At 44.6% G+C, this 17345-nt stretch overlaps 1 protein-coding gene across 1 annotated transcript; it reads left to right on the forward strand.

Annotated features, from left to right (window-relative positions):
• Window positions 1–4449: 4449 nt before the first annotated feature.
• Window positions 4450–10958, forward strand: MBOAT4 (membrane bound O-acyltransferase domain containing 4). Its single transcript, XM_060136569.1, has 3 exons — window positions 4450–4568; window positions 7342–7566; window positions 9989–10958. The coding sequence occupies exons 1-3, from the start codon at window positions 4450–4452 to the stop codon at window positions 10956–10958; spliced, it is 1314 nt and encodes a 437-aa protein (XP_059992552.1).
• The last annotated feature ends 6387 nt before the right edge of the window (window positions 10959–17345 follow it).

Genomic DNA, 17345 nt, shown 5'->3' on the forward strand with positions numbered 1-17345 from the left:
TCTCTGACCACTGAGTCAGAACTAGGTCACTCTTATATGTATATATATAACTGAATCACTTTGCTATACACCTGAAACTAGTAAAATATTGTAAATCAACTATAGTCCAATATAAAATAAAATTTTTTAAAAAATAGGTCACTCTTGCTATACTGTTGGTTATCTCCAAGGGATAAGGATAGCATCCATCACCAGCTGTATTTCTTTTCCCACCTCCCCCAAAGACTAAGTTCCATGAAAGTAAGGCCATATGAGTTTGTCCCTACTCTTTACTCACTGACCACAGTACCTGACACATAGTTGATACTCAAAAAAAAATTGTTGAATAAATATATGGATGAATTTAAAACATCCTGTTGTCTCCAAGCATGTAAACACCTATTCATTTTTAAGCAATGTCTGTCTAAATTAATTTGAAAGACTTCCATGGCCCAGTCAGAATGGCCATCATCAAAAAATCTACAAACAGTAAATGCTGGAGAGGGTGTGGAGAAAAGGGAACCCTCTTGCACTGTTGGTGGGAATGTAAATTGATACAGCCACTATACAGAACAGTATGGTGGTTCCTTAAAACACTAAAAATAGAACTACCATATGACCCAGCAATCCCACTACTGGGCATATACCCTGAGAAAACCATAATTCAAACAGAGTCATGTACCACAATGTTCATTGCAGCTCTACTTACAATAGCCAGGACACGGAAGCAACCTAAGTGTCCATCGACAGATGAATGGATAAAGAAGATGTGGCACATATATACCATGGAATATTACTCAGCCATAAAAAGAAATGGAGTTATTTGTAGTGAGGTGGATGGACCTAGAGTCTGTCATACAGAGTGAAGTAAGTCAGAAAGAGAAAAATAAATACCATATGCTAACACATATATATGGAATCTAAAAAAAAAAAAAGTTTCTGAAGAACCTAGGGGCAGGACAGGAATAAGGACACAGACGTAGAGAATGGACTTGAGGACACGGGGAGGGGGAAGGGGAAGCTGGGATGAAGTGAGAGAGTGGCATGGGCTTATATACACTAAGAAACATAAAGTAGATAACAAGTGGGAAGCAGCTGCATGGCACAGGGAGATCAGCTCCGTGCTTTGTGACCCCCTAGGGGGGTGGGATAGGGAGGGTGGGAGGGAGGGAGACGCAAGAAGGAGGAGATATGGGGTTATATGTATATGTATAGCTGATTCACTTTGTTATACAGCAGAAACTAACACACCATTGTAAAGCAATTATACTCCAATAAAGATGTTAAAAAAAAAAAAAAGACCTCCATGGCATGGGTGCTAGTGTTCTCCAGAGAAGCAGAAGCCGTGGGAGACGCACGTTTATTTTAAGGAACTGGCTCACGCAGTTACGTAGAACCCCAGGCTGGAAGAAGTTGATCTTGCAGTCTCAAATCCAAAATCTACAAGTGGGAAATTCAGGCAGGGTTTCTATGAGGCAGAATTGCTTTCTGCGTCGGGGGGTGGGGGGGAACCTCAGTCTTTGCTCTTAAGGCCTTCAGCTGATTGGATGAGGCCCACCCACATTTTGTTTATTTTATTTATTTATTTTTGGCTGTGTTGGGTCGTCATTGCTGCGCGCGGGCTTTCTCTAGTTGCGGGGAGCGGGGGCTACTCTTTGTTGTGGCGCGCGGGTTTCTCATTGCGGTGGCTTCTCTTGTTGCGGAGCACGGGCTCTAGGCGTGGGGGCTTCAGTAGTGGCAGCATGTGCGCTCAGTAGTTGTGGCTCGCGGGCTCTAGAGTGCAGGCTCAGTAGTTGTGGCGCACGGGCTTACTTGCTCCTCGGCACGTGGGATCTTCCCAAACCAGGGCTCGAACCCGTGTCTCCTGCATTGACAGGCGGATTCTTAACCACTGCACCACCAGGGAAGTCACCCCCCATATTTTGGAAGTCACCCCCCACATTTTGGATGGTAATATGTTTTACTAAAAGTCTACTGTTTTAAATCTGATTTTAATCTCATCTTAAAAATACCTTCGCTGCAATAGTTAGACTGGTGATGACCAAACAGCTGGGCAGCATAGCCTGAGTTGACACAGAATTAACCATCATGGCATGCTTGTAAAAAGGACCATTTTATCAACATTAGCTACAGTGTCTAGGGCCTGTAAGCCTTTCGGGGAACCTATAAAATGTTTGAGACCTGCAAATAAAATATGCTGATTCCAAAATGCAGAAAGTACAAGTAAGGATTAATAAATATTTAATTCAATGACAAAAAGCATAACCTTTTCCCTAACAAACTAAGTGCAACTCAATTCTTCTGAACCTAGCAAGTATATTTAATGGGGCTTGTGGTTGCATTTTAATATGTTTACTACGATGTGAGCTTATTCATTGCTTAGGGAGCCCTTTTCTCCCATTAATTGCTCTACTGTTTGTCTAGGTCTTTGTGCCATCTGTGGCCTGGAATAAATTATCCATCTGTTTGGAAACATCCTTCCAGAGCCAATGTAAGCATTCCCCCTTCCCCACTTCCCCTGCATTTTAAAGATTCCTTATCTCTGCAGATGATTGCTTCTTTGTTTGTCCAGTACTGTGTGCCAGTGGTATACTGCACCTGTAGTTCTTTAATGCAAGTATTTGTTGCCATTTCCTTCTCCCTAGTAGATTCAGAGCTACTTGAGGGCAGGAACCGTATCTTATTCATCCTTCTATTCCAAGTGCTTAGCACAGGTCTGTCATAAAATGGTAGCCCAGGGACTTCCCTGGTGGCACAGTGGTTAAGAATCTGCCTGCCAATGCAGGGGACACGGTTTCGAGCCCTGGTCTGGGAAGATCCCACATGCCGCGGAGCAACTAGGCCCGTGAGCCACAACTACCGAGCCTGTGCTCTAGAGCCCGCGAGCCACAACTACTGAAGCCCGCACACCTAGAATACGTGCTCCACAACAAGAGAAACCACTGCAATGAGAAGCCTGCGCACCACAACGAAGAGTAGCCCCCGCTCGCTGCAACTAGAGAAAGCCCGCGAGCAGCAACAACAAAAAAAACCCCCAACACAGCCAAAAATAAATAAATAAATAAATTTATTTAAAAAAATAATAAATAAAATGGTAGCCCAGTAATGCTCATCATTTTTATTATTCAATTGTGTTACCTTCAACTACATTCAACCAACCAGCTTTATCCTCCATGCTTTTACATATGTTATCTAATCTTCATAACAGTTCTGTTGAAGACAACACAATTCTGCTGAATAACAGTCATTATTATATAGAATTTTAAGATGAAGATGTTCAGTCTCGGAGAAGTGACTGATTTGCTCAGAGTTCCCTAGCTAATTGGAGGCTCTCTTTCATGTTTTCTCTTCTGAGCAGAGCTGTCTCCCACTAACAGGGGGGTCCTTGCCCTTAAGATGCTTTTGAATCAGGCTATACTCTCCTGTTCCTTATTTAAGGCTGCTTGCTCTTGCATGTGCCTTCAGAGATGAAAAGTGGTTGGTCTGGGATGGCGTTGTAATGCTCTGGGCTCAGTAGATAGACCTCTACCCGTCAAGAAATGGCCTCTTGTTCTTTTCTTTTTCGCGGTACGCGGGCCCCTCACTGCTGTGGCCTCTCCCGTTGCGGAGCACAGGCTCCGGACGCGCAGGCTCAGCGGCCATACCCGTGTCCCCTGCATTGGCAGGCGGACTCTCAACCACTGCGCCACCAGGGAAGCCCTGGCCTCTTGTTCTTGTCTTGCTTGTAGGCAGTGTCTCTTGGATTTCTTGTCCACGCCCTAAAGAAGAGCTTCTCTTTAAATGTTCCTCTCCACACTTTAGCTTCCTTAAAACCTTTCAAATGTTAACAGGCACTTACTGAGTACATCGTACGCATCCAGCACTGTTCTATATGTAGTGGGGTACAGCAATAAACAAAACAAATTCCTCCCTTGCAGAGCTCAGGGAGCAGGGAGACGGGCAATAAACTAATCGAGAAATAGGTATATAAAGGGTGGTGACTAGGTACTATAAAAAAAAAGAAGAAATAGCATAAGGAAATAGTATAAAGAGCCTAAGGAGGAAAGGGTTGGGAGGGAGAACCGGCCTCCCTTCCTCACAGTTCGTTCCCCCTCCCCAGTCGGGTGAGTTGCCTGTCCACAATTGGAAAATGAGATTTTCCATTTACTTAGTGAGAAGAATATGAAAGTCAGATGACTGGAAAGGCAAATACTGCAGTGTATAAACAAAACCAGAACTTCTGAAAGCAATGCTTTTCATACATATCCTTACTAGGTAATCTAACACCAGATGCGTTTTGGTTTCTATAGTGAGTTCCCTTTATCAGAAAGTCAACTTTTATACTGCTTATCTCCAGTGCTTTTGTTTGCCTTTTGCTCAGCCAGGCCTTCCTAAACCATATAAAAAGATCAAAGAGAACCTGGTTGGGATTTCCAGGAAAGCATCCGTTAAGGATTCTGGAAAGGACAGTATCTTTTGTTCCAGTTCATGATGGATTGGCTTCAGCTGTTCTTCCTCCATCCTGTATCACTTTATCAAGGGGCTGCTTTTCCTTTTGCGCTTCTCTTTAATTATCTCTGCATTATGGATTCATTTTCCACTCATGCCAGGTAGGTTTGATGGCTAATTTTGCTCTTACGTCTATGAATACTATAGTAGATCAAAAAGCCCAGGTTGGAGTGCAGATGTGAATATTAAATACTAATTACACTGGTTGTTTTTAAGTTATCATCACTGCCACCAATTATTCATTGCTCGATCATGATTATGTCTAATAGAGTGAATCGGAACTGGAAATTGACATCATGTCTGCATTGACTCAGCCAAAGTTTGATAGGGTCACGTTAAGTAGGACAAGGACGAAAATAAATGGGGGACAGAGGGATGTCGGGGTGATATAGGAATTCCCCAAATAGATGCATCTATAAATCAACCATATGCCCCAGATGTTCTTGAACAGTCTTAATTTCATGGAATTCTATCGTTTTCAATAAAATTAAATTTTATTAAATATACAACTATGTGATTTTTTTAATGCCTTCGTATGATTTCTCAGAGAAATGAAAAAAGTCAAAATAAATTTTGTTCGATTAGTTTTATCTCTACGTGGGATCCAAAATTATTGTCACTAGAGATTTGATAACTTGATCGAAATGATTTTTTTATACCTGGTAAATTCAATACATTAGAGACAGTCCCTATTTTTAAAAAAAGGTTCTATGGAATATCCTTTTGTAAAGTGAAAATCCATTGCCGAAGTTCTACCTCTTAATAATTCACTTATTTTGGAAACTAGGATTTTTATATATTGGGGATTCATAAGTAAAATCTAGCTGTTTCTAGCAACCAGGATGGCTGAGCTCGATTAAACTATGGCAGGTTATTACATCGTCACAACTGGTTAATGGCACTTTACCTCTGTTTAGGAGACGAGGGAAGCAGTTGTTAAAAAAAAAAGTTTCCTATTGAGAAAGAATCACAAACAATAAAGCAAAACAAATGCAAAAATAAGGGCTAATTCCCATAGGTTAAGATTGCTGGCTTTGGGAGTTAGCCTGGTGAGTCCTGGTCCCTCACTTCCTGAGTGTCCTTGTGTATGTGGATAAACGCTCTGAGTTCATCTGTAAAATGGAAATAATAATGCCGACCTCATGGGATTGTTTTAAGCATTAAATGAAGATATTTCATATAAAAGAATTATTGGCCCAATGCCCAGAATAAAATAAGCACTCCAAAAAATCATGCATCCTGCATTGTACATGTGTAGACATAATAATGTTTACAAATCCCCAGGGCAGCTGCTTTGGGAAAGGGCACTGTTTCATGTTTCACCTCTGCTGTGTAAGGAATAAGTGTTCTCCCCTATTTTCCGATGGCAGGGAGGCGAAGGCTTGGGCGGGTAGAGGAGGAGTCATCCCAAGCATAGTCTGAAGCTCAGGAATGGCCAGGGCCTGTGGAATAGAGCCTCGCACACTGAAGCACCTGCCGTCTCCCTCAAGAAAGAAAGAAATTCTTGCAAAGGCGTGTGCGTCACAGGCCAAGGAACCATGATCTATACCCTGTGACATAGAGATTCATTCACTTTTCCTGTCCCTGACCACTCAGTCCCTGTTTCAGATTTTTTTTCTGGCCTCTTTGTTCAGATTTCTTAACTAGGCACCAGTTAAAAGGAAAAAACAAACAAATCTCCATATACTGTGGAAAGAAGAGCTGAGTCCTCATAATATGGAAACGCCGGTGCCTCTGCAGATCCAGAGGGCATCCGCTGGCTTCCAAAGGAGGCATGCTCCACAAACCACTTCACTGATGTATTTACAACAGGTATTTACAACATTGCAAAAAGCACCAAGTCATGAGAACTTAACGTACAGTAGAGAGGATTAAGGGTAGATATAAAGACAAATATCATGGTATCACTTACATGTAGAATCTAAAAAATGATACAAATGAACTTATTTACAAAACAGAGATAGACCATAGACTCACAGACATAGAAAACAAACTATGGTTACCAAAGGGATAGCTGGGGAGGGGGTAGAGATAAATTTGGAGTTCGGGATTAACATATACACACTACTATATATAAAACAGACAACAAGAACCTACTGTATAGCACAGGGAACTATACTCAATATCTTATCATAACCTATGCTAGAAAAAAATCTGAAAAGGAGTATACATATGTATAACTGAATCACTTTGCTGTACACCTGAAACATTGTAAATCAACTATACTTCAATAAATTAAAAAAACAAAATATTATACTAATGATAGGAGCTTTACTCAAATAAGCAAATACCGTATGGTTTTATTTGTATGAATTTGGAGAACAGGCTAAACTATGTATGCAGACGACAAAAATTATTAAACGATACACTTAAAGACTTTGTAATTGAGTTCTCAAACACTTATCAAAGGGAGGCATTGAGGGCCAGGGTGTGCAGCGCTGTGGAAAGGGAAGAGACTCATCTGTATGAGATGATGTCTAGAGTCCTCCTGGATCCTGGATCCTAGATTCCCATCACTTTGGTGGGGCAGCAAGCGCAGGGCTGGGTGTGACCCCACTGGGAAACATTCCAGACCGGTCCCCACAGGATTGTTGGGGGCAGGTGTCTCCCCACTGGTTGGGCAGACATCAAAGAGGGGTGCCCAGGGTCCCAGAGGCAGAAGTCAAGATTTGTCTCCTGCAGAAGTGGTTTACAAATGGACTCTGCCTCTACCCTCCATGTTTCTCTCCTTCAGAACAGGAGGAATACTGCAGAGTGACAACAGTGTGACTTCTGTAGGGGTGAGGGGGCGCCCACCTCCACTGGGTTCCACAGATGGGCTGCCATGGGAAGTGACTCATCTGTCGCACTGCCCCAAGGCGTTCTGTGTTCCAGGTACCTGTTCCTCCTGGTGGTAGGAGGAGCCCTGGCAGTAGCCGCCATGGGTTCCTTCGCTGTGCTGGTCTTCATCCCCGCTCTGTGCACCGTGGTCCTGATCTACTCGCTGGGCCCCCAGGACGTCCACAGGCTGACTTTCCTCTTTCAGATGAGCTGGCAGACGCTGTGCCACCTGGGTCTGCACTATACGGAGTATTATCTGCAAGAAGCTCCTTCCACGAGGTAAAGCAGCCCGTTCCTGTGTTCCTACGGAGCCCACCAGGGTTTGCGTGCACCGGGGTGCTGGTGGGGAGGACCTGGGCGTGGACTTTGAATCCAAATTCTTCCGCATCCCATCAGTGTGATCTTGAGTGAGTCAGTCAACCTCTCTCAGCCTCAATGTCTTTTCCTGAAATAAAGGGTGTGTGTAAGTGTGTGTTGGGGGGATAGCAATACCTATCTTGCAAGCCCCTTAGGTTAGAGTTAATGAATGAATGTAAGTGTCATTGTATGACTAATCTCCTACTAACTACCATGTGCTGCCTGCATGGCACAGTGCCTGACACTAGCTGTAATTCACATTGTGCCCGAGAAAGGGGGTGAACCAGGAGTCCCAGGGCCCACAGATGAGGCCGGCCTGCAGGTGACTAAGCAGAGTACACACACCTCAGTGTAGGTAGTTTAGACACATAGCCGGCAGCTTCCCCGCTGTTTCAGTAGGACAGGAAAGGTATAAATCTACCATAAACCTTTGCTGCCTTCCCACACACCTGCTCTGCAAGAGTTTTACTTTCACTGACACTCAGCTCTTCCATCCCCCAGAAAAAGGGAAGTCACTCAATCCAGGAAGAAAAAAAATAGGGCGCTAATTACAGTCTAGGGACGTTGTTTTCCTGAGCCAGTGAGATCACCAGGATTAGAGGGAAACAGGCGTCTCTGCCATCTGTTCCTGGCTCTCGCCGTGATCACCATTGGACTGGCTTCATGGTCGCACGGTGAACTGGAGCGGTGACCTGTCGAGGGGGTCACCTCTCTGATTCTAGCTGCCGTGGGTTGCCTTACTCTGCCATCCCTCCCACACCCAGAATCCTATTCTTTATTCTGACTGTTTTCTCCAAAGGCTCCAGGGCCTGCTTCTCTGAAGAAGAGGCAAGATGGTGGGTGGATAGGGAGTGGGGAGTACTGACCGCGATGTGGTGACTTAGGATTTCAGGAAGAAGCCCGGACCTGATAGGGGCTGGAGGAGCAAGTTGAAGAATCTGGCTGCACAGGAGGGAGGCTGAACCTGAGCTGAAGCGGGAAGATGTGTTAGTTTGCTCTGGCTCTCATACAAAGTACTGCAGACAGGGTGGCTTCAACAGCAAACATTTACTTCCTCTGGAGGCTGGAAGTCCAAGGTCAAAGTGTTGGCAGGTTCAGCTTCTCCTGAGGCCTCTCTCCTTGGCTTGTAGATACCGTCTTCTCCCTCTGCTTTCACATGGTCTTCCCTCTATGTGTGTCTGTGTCCTTCTCTCTTCTTATATGGAAACCAGTCATCTTGGGTTAGGGCCCACCCTCATGACCTCATTTTACCTTAATTACCTCTTAAAGACCCATCCCCAAATATACATATTCTGAGGTGCTGGAGGTTAGGACCCCGACATATGAATTTGGGGTGGGGGAGGACACATTCAGCCCTTAACAGAAGAGGACTGACTGAACAGGGGTTAGTGGCATTTGGTGGCTACTTCGCTTACTGTTTGATAGGTCAAGTAAGGAGGTCAGTTGTCCTTAAGTTCTCAGACACAGAAGCAGCAACGGTTGGGAAACAGAGCCATTTTCTCCCCACAGGACAGTGTTCCTGACTGTAGAGTGTGTCACTGTAATTTTCATTGATTTTCTCCATGGTCAGCAGGATCTTCTCTACTGTGTGATGGTGATGCAGGAACAGGTCAGGTGATTGGTTAAGAACACAGCTCAAATTGCTACTGACTCAGGATACACCCTGAACCTCTAGCTTGACTCACCCTTCCTCAGCCCAAATCCCAAAGCCTTCAGAATCTTGCAGTCAGGGACTGGTTCACAGTCCAAATCTCCAACTTCCTCTAGTGTCTAGAGGAAGAACTAAGACTAAACAGAACTAAGGTCTTGTTTCTTCTGTGACAAATTTCTCCCTGATTCTCGATCCTAATCTTTATAAGGTATTCTTAGAAATACGATAATCAACGTTTCACCATAATATTCCTCATCATTCATTTATTTGCCTCTCTAATGATTCATTTCTCCATTTACCTTTCCATCCTGCTCGGAGGAGCCTGTGGTTCTGGATTAATCCAAGAGTCTTTGTGGGGGAACTGCAGGCCATGAGATTGGTCTTAATTGTTCAGAGCCACCCATTTGCCACTGGGTCTTTTTTTTTTTTTTTCCAATATTTATTTGGCTGGGCTAGGTCTTAGTTGTGGAACGTGGGATCTTTAGTTGCGGCCTGCAGACTCTTAGTGGCAGCATGCATGCAGGATCTAGTTTCCTGACCAGGGATCAAACCCGGGCCCCCTGCATTGGGAGCATGGAGTCTTAGCCACTGGACCGCGCTAGGGAAGTCCCTGCCATTGGGTCTTGGGTGAGGCACTGCAAGGGGATAAAGTAAACGTGGAGTGTTTTTACATTAAAAAAAAATCTCTTTCAGGTTCTGCGTCACTCTTTCTTCCCTCATGCTCTTGACCCAGAGGGTCACATCCCTGTCTCTGGACATTCGAGAGGGGAAAGTGGCAGCAGCAGCAGCAGGAGGAGGCATCAGGAACAGGAGCTCTTTGTCTGAGCATCTGTGGGGAGCTCTGCCCTATTTCAGCTACTTGCTCTTTTTCCCTGCTCTCCTAGGAGGCCCCCTGTGTTCCTTCCAGAGATTTCAGGCTCGTGTTCAAGGGCCCAGCAGTTTGTATCCCAGGCACTCTTTCTGGGCTCTGACCCGGAGGGGTCTGCAGATTCTGGGACTAGAGTGTCTGAAGGTCGTGGTGAGGCGGGCGGTGAGCGCAGGGGCAGGACTGACGGACTGCCGGCAACTGCAGTGCGTCTATGTCACATGGTCCACTGCCGGGCTCCTCAAACTCACCTACTACTCCCACTGGCTCCTGGATGACTCCCTCCTCTACGCAGCGGGCTTTGGATCTGAGTTTGGTCAGAGCCCCAGTGAGGAGGGATACATCCCTGATGCGGACATTTGGACGCTGGAAACAACCCACAGGATAGCTCTGTTCACCAGAAAGTGGAACCAGAGCACAGCTCGGTGGCTCCGACGCCTCGTTTTCCAGCAGGGCAGGACCTGGCCCTTGTTGCAGACGTTCGTCTTCTCGGCTTGGTGGCACGGACTCCACCCGGGACAGGTGTTTGGTTTCCTCTGCTGGGCTGTGATGGTGGAAGCCGACTACCTGATTCACACCTTTGCCAATGTGTTCATCAGATCCGGGCCGATGCGGGTGCTCTACAGAACTCTCACCTGGGCCCACACCCAGCTCATCCTTGCCTACATAATGCTGGCCGTGGAGGTCCGGAGCCTCTCCTCTCTCTGTCTGCTGTGGAATTCTTACAACAGCGTCTTTCCCACGGTGTATTGTATTTTGCTTTTTGTTTTAGCGAAGAGAAAGCATAAATTTAACTGACATCTTTCCCCAACTTTCATCTTATACACCCGTGAAACAGACTTTAGAAAGTACCAGATGGCGCCTTGAAGATGCAGGTGTTTGCACTTTTCCGTGATAAAAGTTTTTTTTTTTTTAAGTATTGGATGTATGTACCTGAAGTAGTGTTGACTTACAATGTTGTATTAGTTTCAGGTATACAGCAAAGTGATTCAGTTATACATATATATATTCTTTTTCAGATTCTTTTCCCATATAGGTTATTACAAAATATTGAGTAGACTTCCCAATGCTAGGCAGTAGGTCCTTGTTGTTTATTTTACATGTAATAGTGTGTATATATTACTCCCAAATTCCTATTCACCTTCCTTTTCAATTACTTTGTAGTCTTGGTGTCTGGTTCCAAAAGTCTGTGGAATGAATAAATGCTGATGGTGGGCCGTGTAACGTTTCAGGTGGAAATGCAAAACATCACATGAGATGTAGAGTATTCGGTATACTTTTCCCTTTCTTCCCATCCATGCAGATAGCAGGTTCTAGGTTCACTGTCTCAGGACAGTATGCCACAGGGAGAGAACACATTGTGGAGAAAGGTTTATCAGTAATAAGATTAGTCTACGTGTCTTTGAATCAAATCTATTGTTATAGGAAGAAGAGCCTTGAGGAAAAATAAAGTAGTGCTTTCTCCAAGGTTCGGTCCTGGGGAATCGTAATTGGGTTTGGGTGCACAAAAAGTAAAATGTTCTGTGACTTGACTCCATCAGCCAGGTTTTGTACAGCACTCGGTGTGACTTCTGGGCCAGTGGATAGCTCCAGTACTCAAAACTGTAAGCATGGAGCATCTTTTTTTCTGTCAATTGTTTCCTTGGTGGTAAATTCTGTGAACTTGTTTTCTTCCATTGGGCTCTCCTGAACTGTTCGGTTATTCCTGCCTGGGAGCTCCTCCCCTTTGCTACTGAGATCCCCTGGGTAGACCACCTGCTGCCCCTGCCTGTGCAGCCCGCCTAAAGGGAGAGGCAGTGCTTTCACTGGCAAAAAAGATGTGCCACTGAAGAGGGTACCTTGATGGCTGGTCTTCTGGACTGGGTATTCTCATTCTTGCTACTGGAGGATACGGGTTTCCCCCACCCTAGAGGGCGTGAGACGGGGATGTGTGTGTATGTGATGCAGGTGGACCTGCTGGCTTGGCTGTTCCCACTACAGCGCCCCATGTAATCCCCCTGTGAGTTGCCCAAGCCCGTCCTGGCCCAAGGTTCCACCACTTGCAGTGGTACGGGGCCTCCCCGGAACAGTGCCTCCCTGGCACGGTGCCTCCCCGGCGCGGTGCCTCCCCGGCACGGCTCCCACATTTTAGGGTAGTGTTCGCTCACGCACCTGCCACCGGTGTTTCAGGCTGCAGCTTCTCTCTTCAATTTGATCCCTGATGTTTTCATTTTCTCAAGGATTTCTTAGTTTCAGATTCACCGTGACTTCCCCTTCTTGTTTTAAGTCTGGCAATATATTGATATTTCTCTGTTCTAGAAAAAAATGTGTACCACATCTCAGTTCTGAGGCAGAAGTAGGGGGTGGGAGGATCATGTGTCCTTAGTGCATTGGAAGCACGTGTCACAGCACCAGGCAGTGTCTACTAGATAGTCAACAGACCCTCTTGATTACCCTGAAGTACTCAACAGACAGGGAACAAGGTGGTTACAGCATTTCCAAGAGATACTATGAGGCTGACAGTGACTCGTGTCTGTAATATATTCTCTAGAGAGACTGGATTGTTAAAATGTATTTTTAAAAAGAGTTTGTCGGGCTTCCCTGGTGGCGCAGTGGTTGAGAGTCCGCCTGCCGATGCAGGGGACACGGGTTCGTGCCCCGGTCCAGGAGGATCCCACATGCCGCGGAGCGGCTGGGCCCGTGAGCCATGGCCGCTGAGCCTGCGCGTCCGGAGCCTGTTCTCCGCAACGGGAGAGACCACAACAGTGAGAGGCCCGCGTACCGCAAAAAAAAAAAAAAAAAAGAGTTTGTCTACTTGTGTGAGAAGAGGGAACTGCTTAGCAGTACAGAGAACTGGCAAGAGAAACAGTAATAATGGCTAAAACTGAACAAGCACCATCACTGTGAGCTCTCTGTACGTCACACTTGAACCCTACCGCCACCCTGAGGTAGGTACTACTATCATCCTCATTTTACAGGTGTGGAAATGGGACTCAGAAAGGAGAAAGGACTGGCTTGAGGTGACACATCTAGTGTAAGGAAGAGCCTGGAGACCAGGCAGTGTGACCCCAGAGCCCACAGTGTAACTGCGAGGACGAGATGGTGTGCTACCACGTTGCCCCTCAAGCAGTTTATAAAGCAGATACAGGGCAACGTCAGCAGTATTCTCTTGCCTGGTAAAGATTTTAAACATGGCGAATGATATTTCTAGGTAACAAATACGTATGACAAACCAGTAGTTTGGAAGTGGTGTCCACCTCAGTTGTCTTTTTCCAATGCTCCCTCATTACATCTTCTCCCCATGGCCCTGACAGGGACAACTGAAAACTTGCTTGTCATGCTTGACTTCTCCCTTTCTCCCACACAATTCACCAGCGAATCTGCTTGATCAGTTCCTTTTTAAAAATTTTTTAATTAATTAATTAATTTGTTGGCTGAGTTGGGTCTTCGTTGCTGCACGCGGGCTTTCTCCAGTTGCAGCGGGGGCTACTCTTTGCTGCAGTGCGTGGGCCTCCCAGCGCAGTGGCTTCTCCCGTTGTGGAGCACGGGCTCCAGGCATGCGGGCTTCAGCAGTTGTGGCTCGTGGGTTCTAGAGTGCAGGCTCAGTAGTTGTGGCACATGGGCCTAATTGCTCCGCGGCATGTGGGATCTTCCCGGACCAGGGGTCGAACCCACGTCCCCTGCATTGGCAGGCGGACTCCCAACCACTGCGCCACCAGGGAAGCCCTGATCAGTTCCTTTGAAATATACCCTAAGTCTCACCACCTCTCCCATCTCCATTGTATCTGGGACCCAGAGATGAGGGTGTCAGAATCAAGAAGCTCCCACGACCACTGCTGGTGCGCTCACCACCTCCCGAGCCCCAGGGAGCTGAAGAACCGCCACCAGGACGTTGCTCTGGACACACCCTCGTGTCCATGACCCTGCCTGCCAGCAGAAGACCGGCCAGAGCAGAACGGGAAACTCCCTCCACCTCACTTTTGCTTCCCAAATCGTTTCCTCCTGTGAACACACAAACTTCTCCTTTGGCATATATAGTAATCAGCTTCCTTTGGTCCGTTCTTGTGTCTCGTCTTAGCTCACTAGACTGACAGCTCAGAGAGGGACCACGTGTCCCCATCTTTTTCTGTTCCCCAACAGTACCTAGAATCGGTCCCGCAGTGTATAACTGCCGCTGGGAACAAAGAACTTTTCTAGGTACGGAGTATGGCTCAAACCCAGCTTTTCTTTTCTTTTGGCTGTGCCATGTGGCTGTGGGGTCTTAGCTCCCCGACCAGGGACTGACCTTGAACCTGGGCCCTCGGCAGTGAAACCACTGGACCGCCGGGGAATTCCCACCCCAGCTTTCCTTAATCCTTGGGAGACTAACACCCTCTTCTTCACTACTATACTCATAACTAGGTTTTAGAGCTGATTCTCACCTATGTTTTGGAGCATGACGAAAATAAATAAAAATCCATCCATCTTAGTCCTATCCTAAGAAATTGTTCAATTGTGAACACTTTTAGAAACAATTTTCAAATGTTCTATGTTAAGTATACCTAGCTTTCAGGAAAACATCTGTCCTATTTTGGAGAGGTTCACAAATCTACACAAGTTCACTGACACTTATTTCACACTATATTTACATAATATTAAACAATAACTGATCTGATAAGAGAAAAAGACACTTCTGATATGAAACGCCAAACTATAAATCAGGATAACTAAATTATAAAGTAGTAATGCTCTTAATGCTCTTATTATGACACATATGGAAATACTCATGTTTGTTCTATTTTATTCTATTTGATGGTTCCTATGGTTGTAAACTGCAACAAAGTTTCTCTTTCATAGTATTAGCCGTTCTACTGGCTCCTGAAATAAGATTCCTGACTCCCTCTTTTAGTGCTGCCTCTAAATACACAAAAGAAAACAACTATAATTGAAAAAGGAATGTTTTATGGTCTTAATTTCTCAGCTGTGGAAACACTTTTTGACTCTCTGTTTTATTCCTTCCAGCTGGAATTTACAAGATTAAGAGTTAATATCTGAATTGCTGTGACTACAGCATATAGTCCTACAGTCCTAAACCCAGGGGTGAATTCAAATTATCTTCAAGAGACTGGAAGCAAAATATACAGTACGAAGTTTCCTTTAAAAATAAACAGCAAAACTGTCTCTATCTAGACTTTCTGCAACTGAAAACAGACGGTGAAGAGAGATGTAAGATCTCAGAAGTCAGACAAAGGTCTGTGAGGAACTTAAGCTCGGAATAACTCCTACATGAAAGCGTGGAAAACTGAACTCTAACACTTCTGCTCAGCACTGTGCCATCTCCCTATTTGGCGCTCCTCCCACCCCCCTTATCTGTATACAGTTAACAGTGACAGTTTTTTAAAGAGCCATTTCCGTCACAAAGCATTTCATTTGTGTAAGAGGTGGGAGACACCCTAGTTAACTCCAGTGATGCTGTATTGTGTACAGAAATGTTATATACTTGATTCAGTCAGCTTGGTTACCTCATTTTTTCCCCCTGACCACATTCCATTCTTACTAACATATTACTGACTAGAAAATTAGAAATAAAAGAAGTTAAGGAGTGTTAGAACACTCAGTTGTAAGAAAAGCTGGCAAAGACACAATTCCAGAAAAATACAGGTCAGGGGCCATTTAAAATAGGGGAAAATAGCACAGGGAATTCTGCTCAATATTATATAACAACCTAAATGGGAAAAGAACTTGAAAAAGAATAGATACATGTATACGTATAACTAAAGTCACTTTGCTGTACACCTAAAACTATCACAACATTGTTAATCAAGTATAATCCAATATAAAATAAAAAGTTTAGGGCTTCCCTGGTGGCGCAGTGGTTGAGAGTCCGCCTGTCGATGCAGGGGACACGGGTTCGTGCCCCGGTCCGGGAAGATCCCACATGCCGCGGAGCGGCTGGGCCCGTGAGCCATGGCCGCTGAGCCTGCGCGTCCAGAGCCTGTGCTCCTCAACGGGAGAGGCCACAGCAGTGAGAGGCCCACATACCGCCAAAACAAATAAATAAATAAATAAAATAAAATAAATAAAAAGTTAAAAAAAAAGCTACAAGGATATACTGTACAAACAGGGAGTATAGCCGATATTTTATAATAACTATAAATGTATAACCTTTAAAAATTGTGAATCACTATATTGTACGCCTGAAACTTATATGATATTGTACATCAACTATCAATAAACAATTATAAAAATAAAAAACGGGAAAAATAGTTTATAACTCTAAATTACCAAGGAAAAATCAAAATGTTTTAATATATCCTAAGAAAGTATAAAAGTATATGATCCATTTAATACTTAGGTCAAAATAGTTAAAACAAACATAGTTCTTTTTGAGTTAAGCTTTAGTTGTCTGGAATATGTATTTTACAGGATATGTTCTCTTCCCTGGAACTGCATGAAAATTAGGAGTCCTGCAATAAAACAAGAGCTCCCTAATCTTTTCTGACAGAAAAGATAATACAGGCTTATACAGAAGAAATATGAATTTGAAATTCCCACCAATTTATGCATCAAAAAGCCTCCTGAGATCTAAAATGTACATACCACTTAATAGTAATGTTGCATGGCTGCTTGTTAAATTTGATGTGATTTAAAGTTACCTGACACTTATAAAACTAGTCACATTCAATATAAACATTCTAGAGTTTACTTTTAAAAGTCTGGATTATTTTCACAATGCCCCCAAAATCATATTAAAGCAGACACTAAGAACCTATGATTTGAATTTTTTTTAAAGTATACAATGAGATTATAATTAGGACAACTTGGGACAAGATTCATGTTTGATAAGAGAACAGTACTTTTCTCTGTTCACATTGTACCACACAGATGAATTTTTTTTTTTTTTTTGCTGTACGTGGGCCTCTCACTGTTGTGGCCTCTCCTGTTACGGAGCACAGGCTCCAGACGCGCAGGCTCAGCGGCCATGGCTCACGGGCCCAGCCGCTCCGCGGCATGTGGGATCTTCCCAGACCGGGGCACAAACCCGTGTCCCCTGCATCGGCAGGCGGACTCTCAACCACTGCGCCACCAGGGAAGCCCCAGATGAATTTTTTTTACGTTTAACTGCTTGAAATGTCTGCAAAAAGCAAAATGCTCTAATGATGAATAATAATAAATATATAATAAAACGTGCAGTCATAAAAAAAAGTTCTGAAAATTTAAGAACAA

The sequence above is a fragment of the Lagenorhynchus albirostris genome, chromosome 21 (assembly GCF_949774975.1).
Source record: "Lagenorhynchus albirostris chromosome 21, mLagAlb1.1, whole genome shotgun sequence".
Taxonomy (NCBI): domain Eukaryota; kingdom Metazoa; phylum Chordata; class Mammalia; order Artiodactyla; family Delphinidae; genus Lagenorhynchus; species Lagenorhynchus albirostris.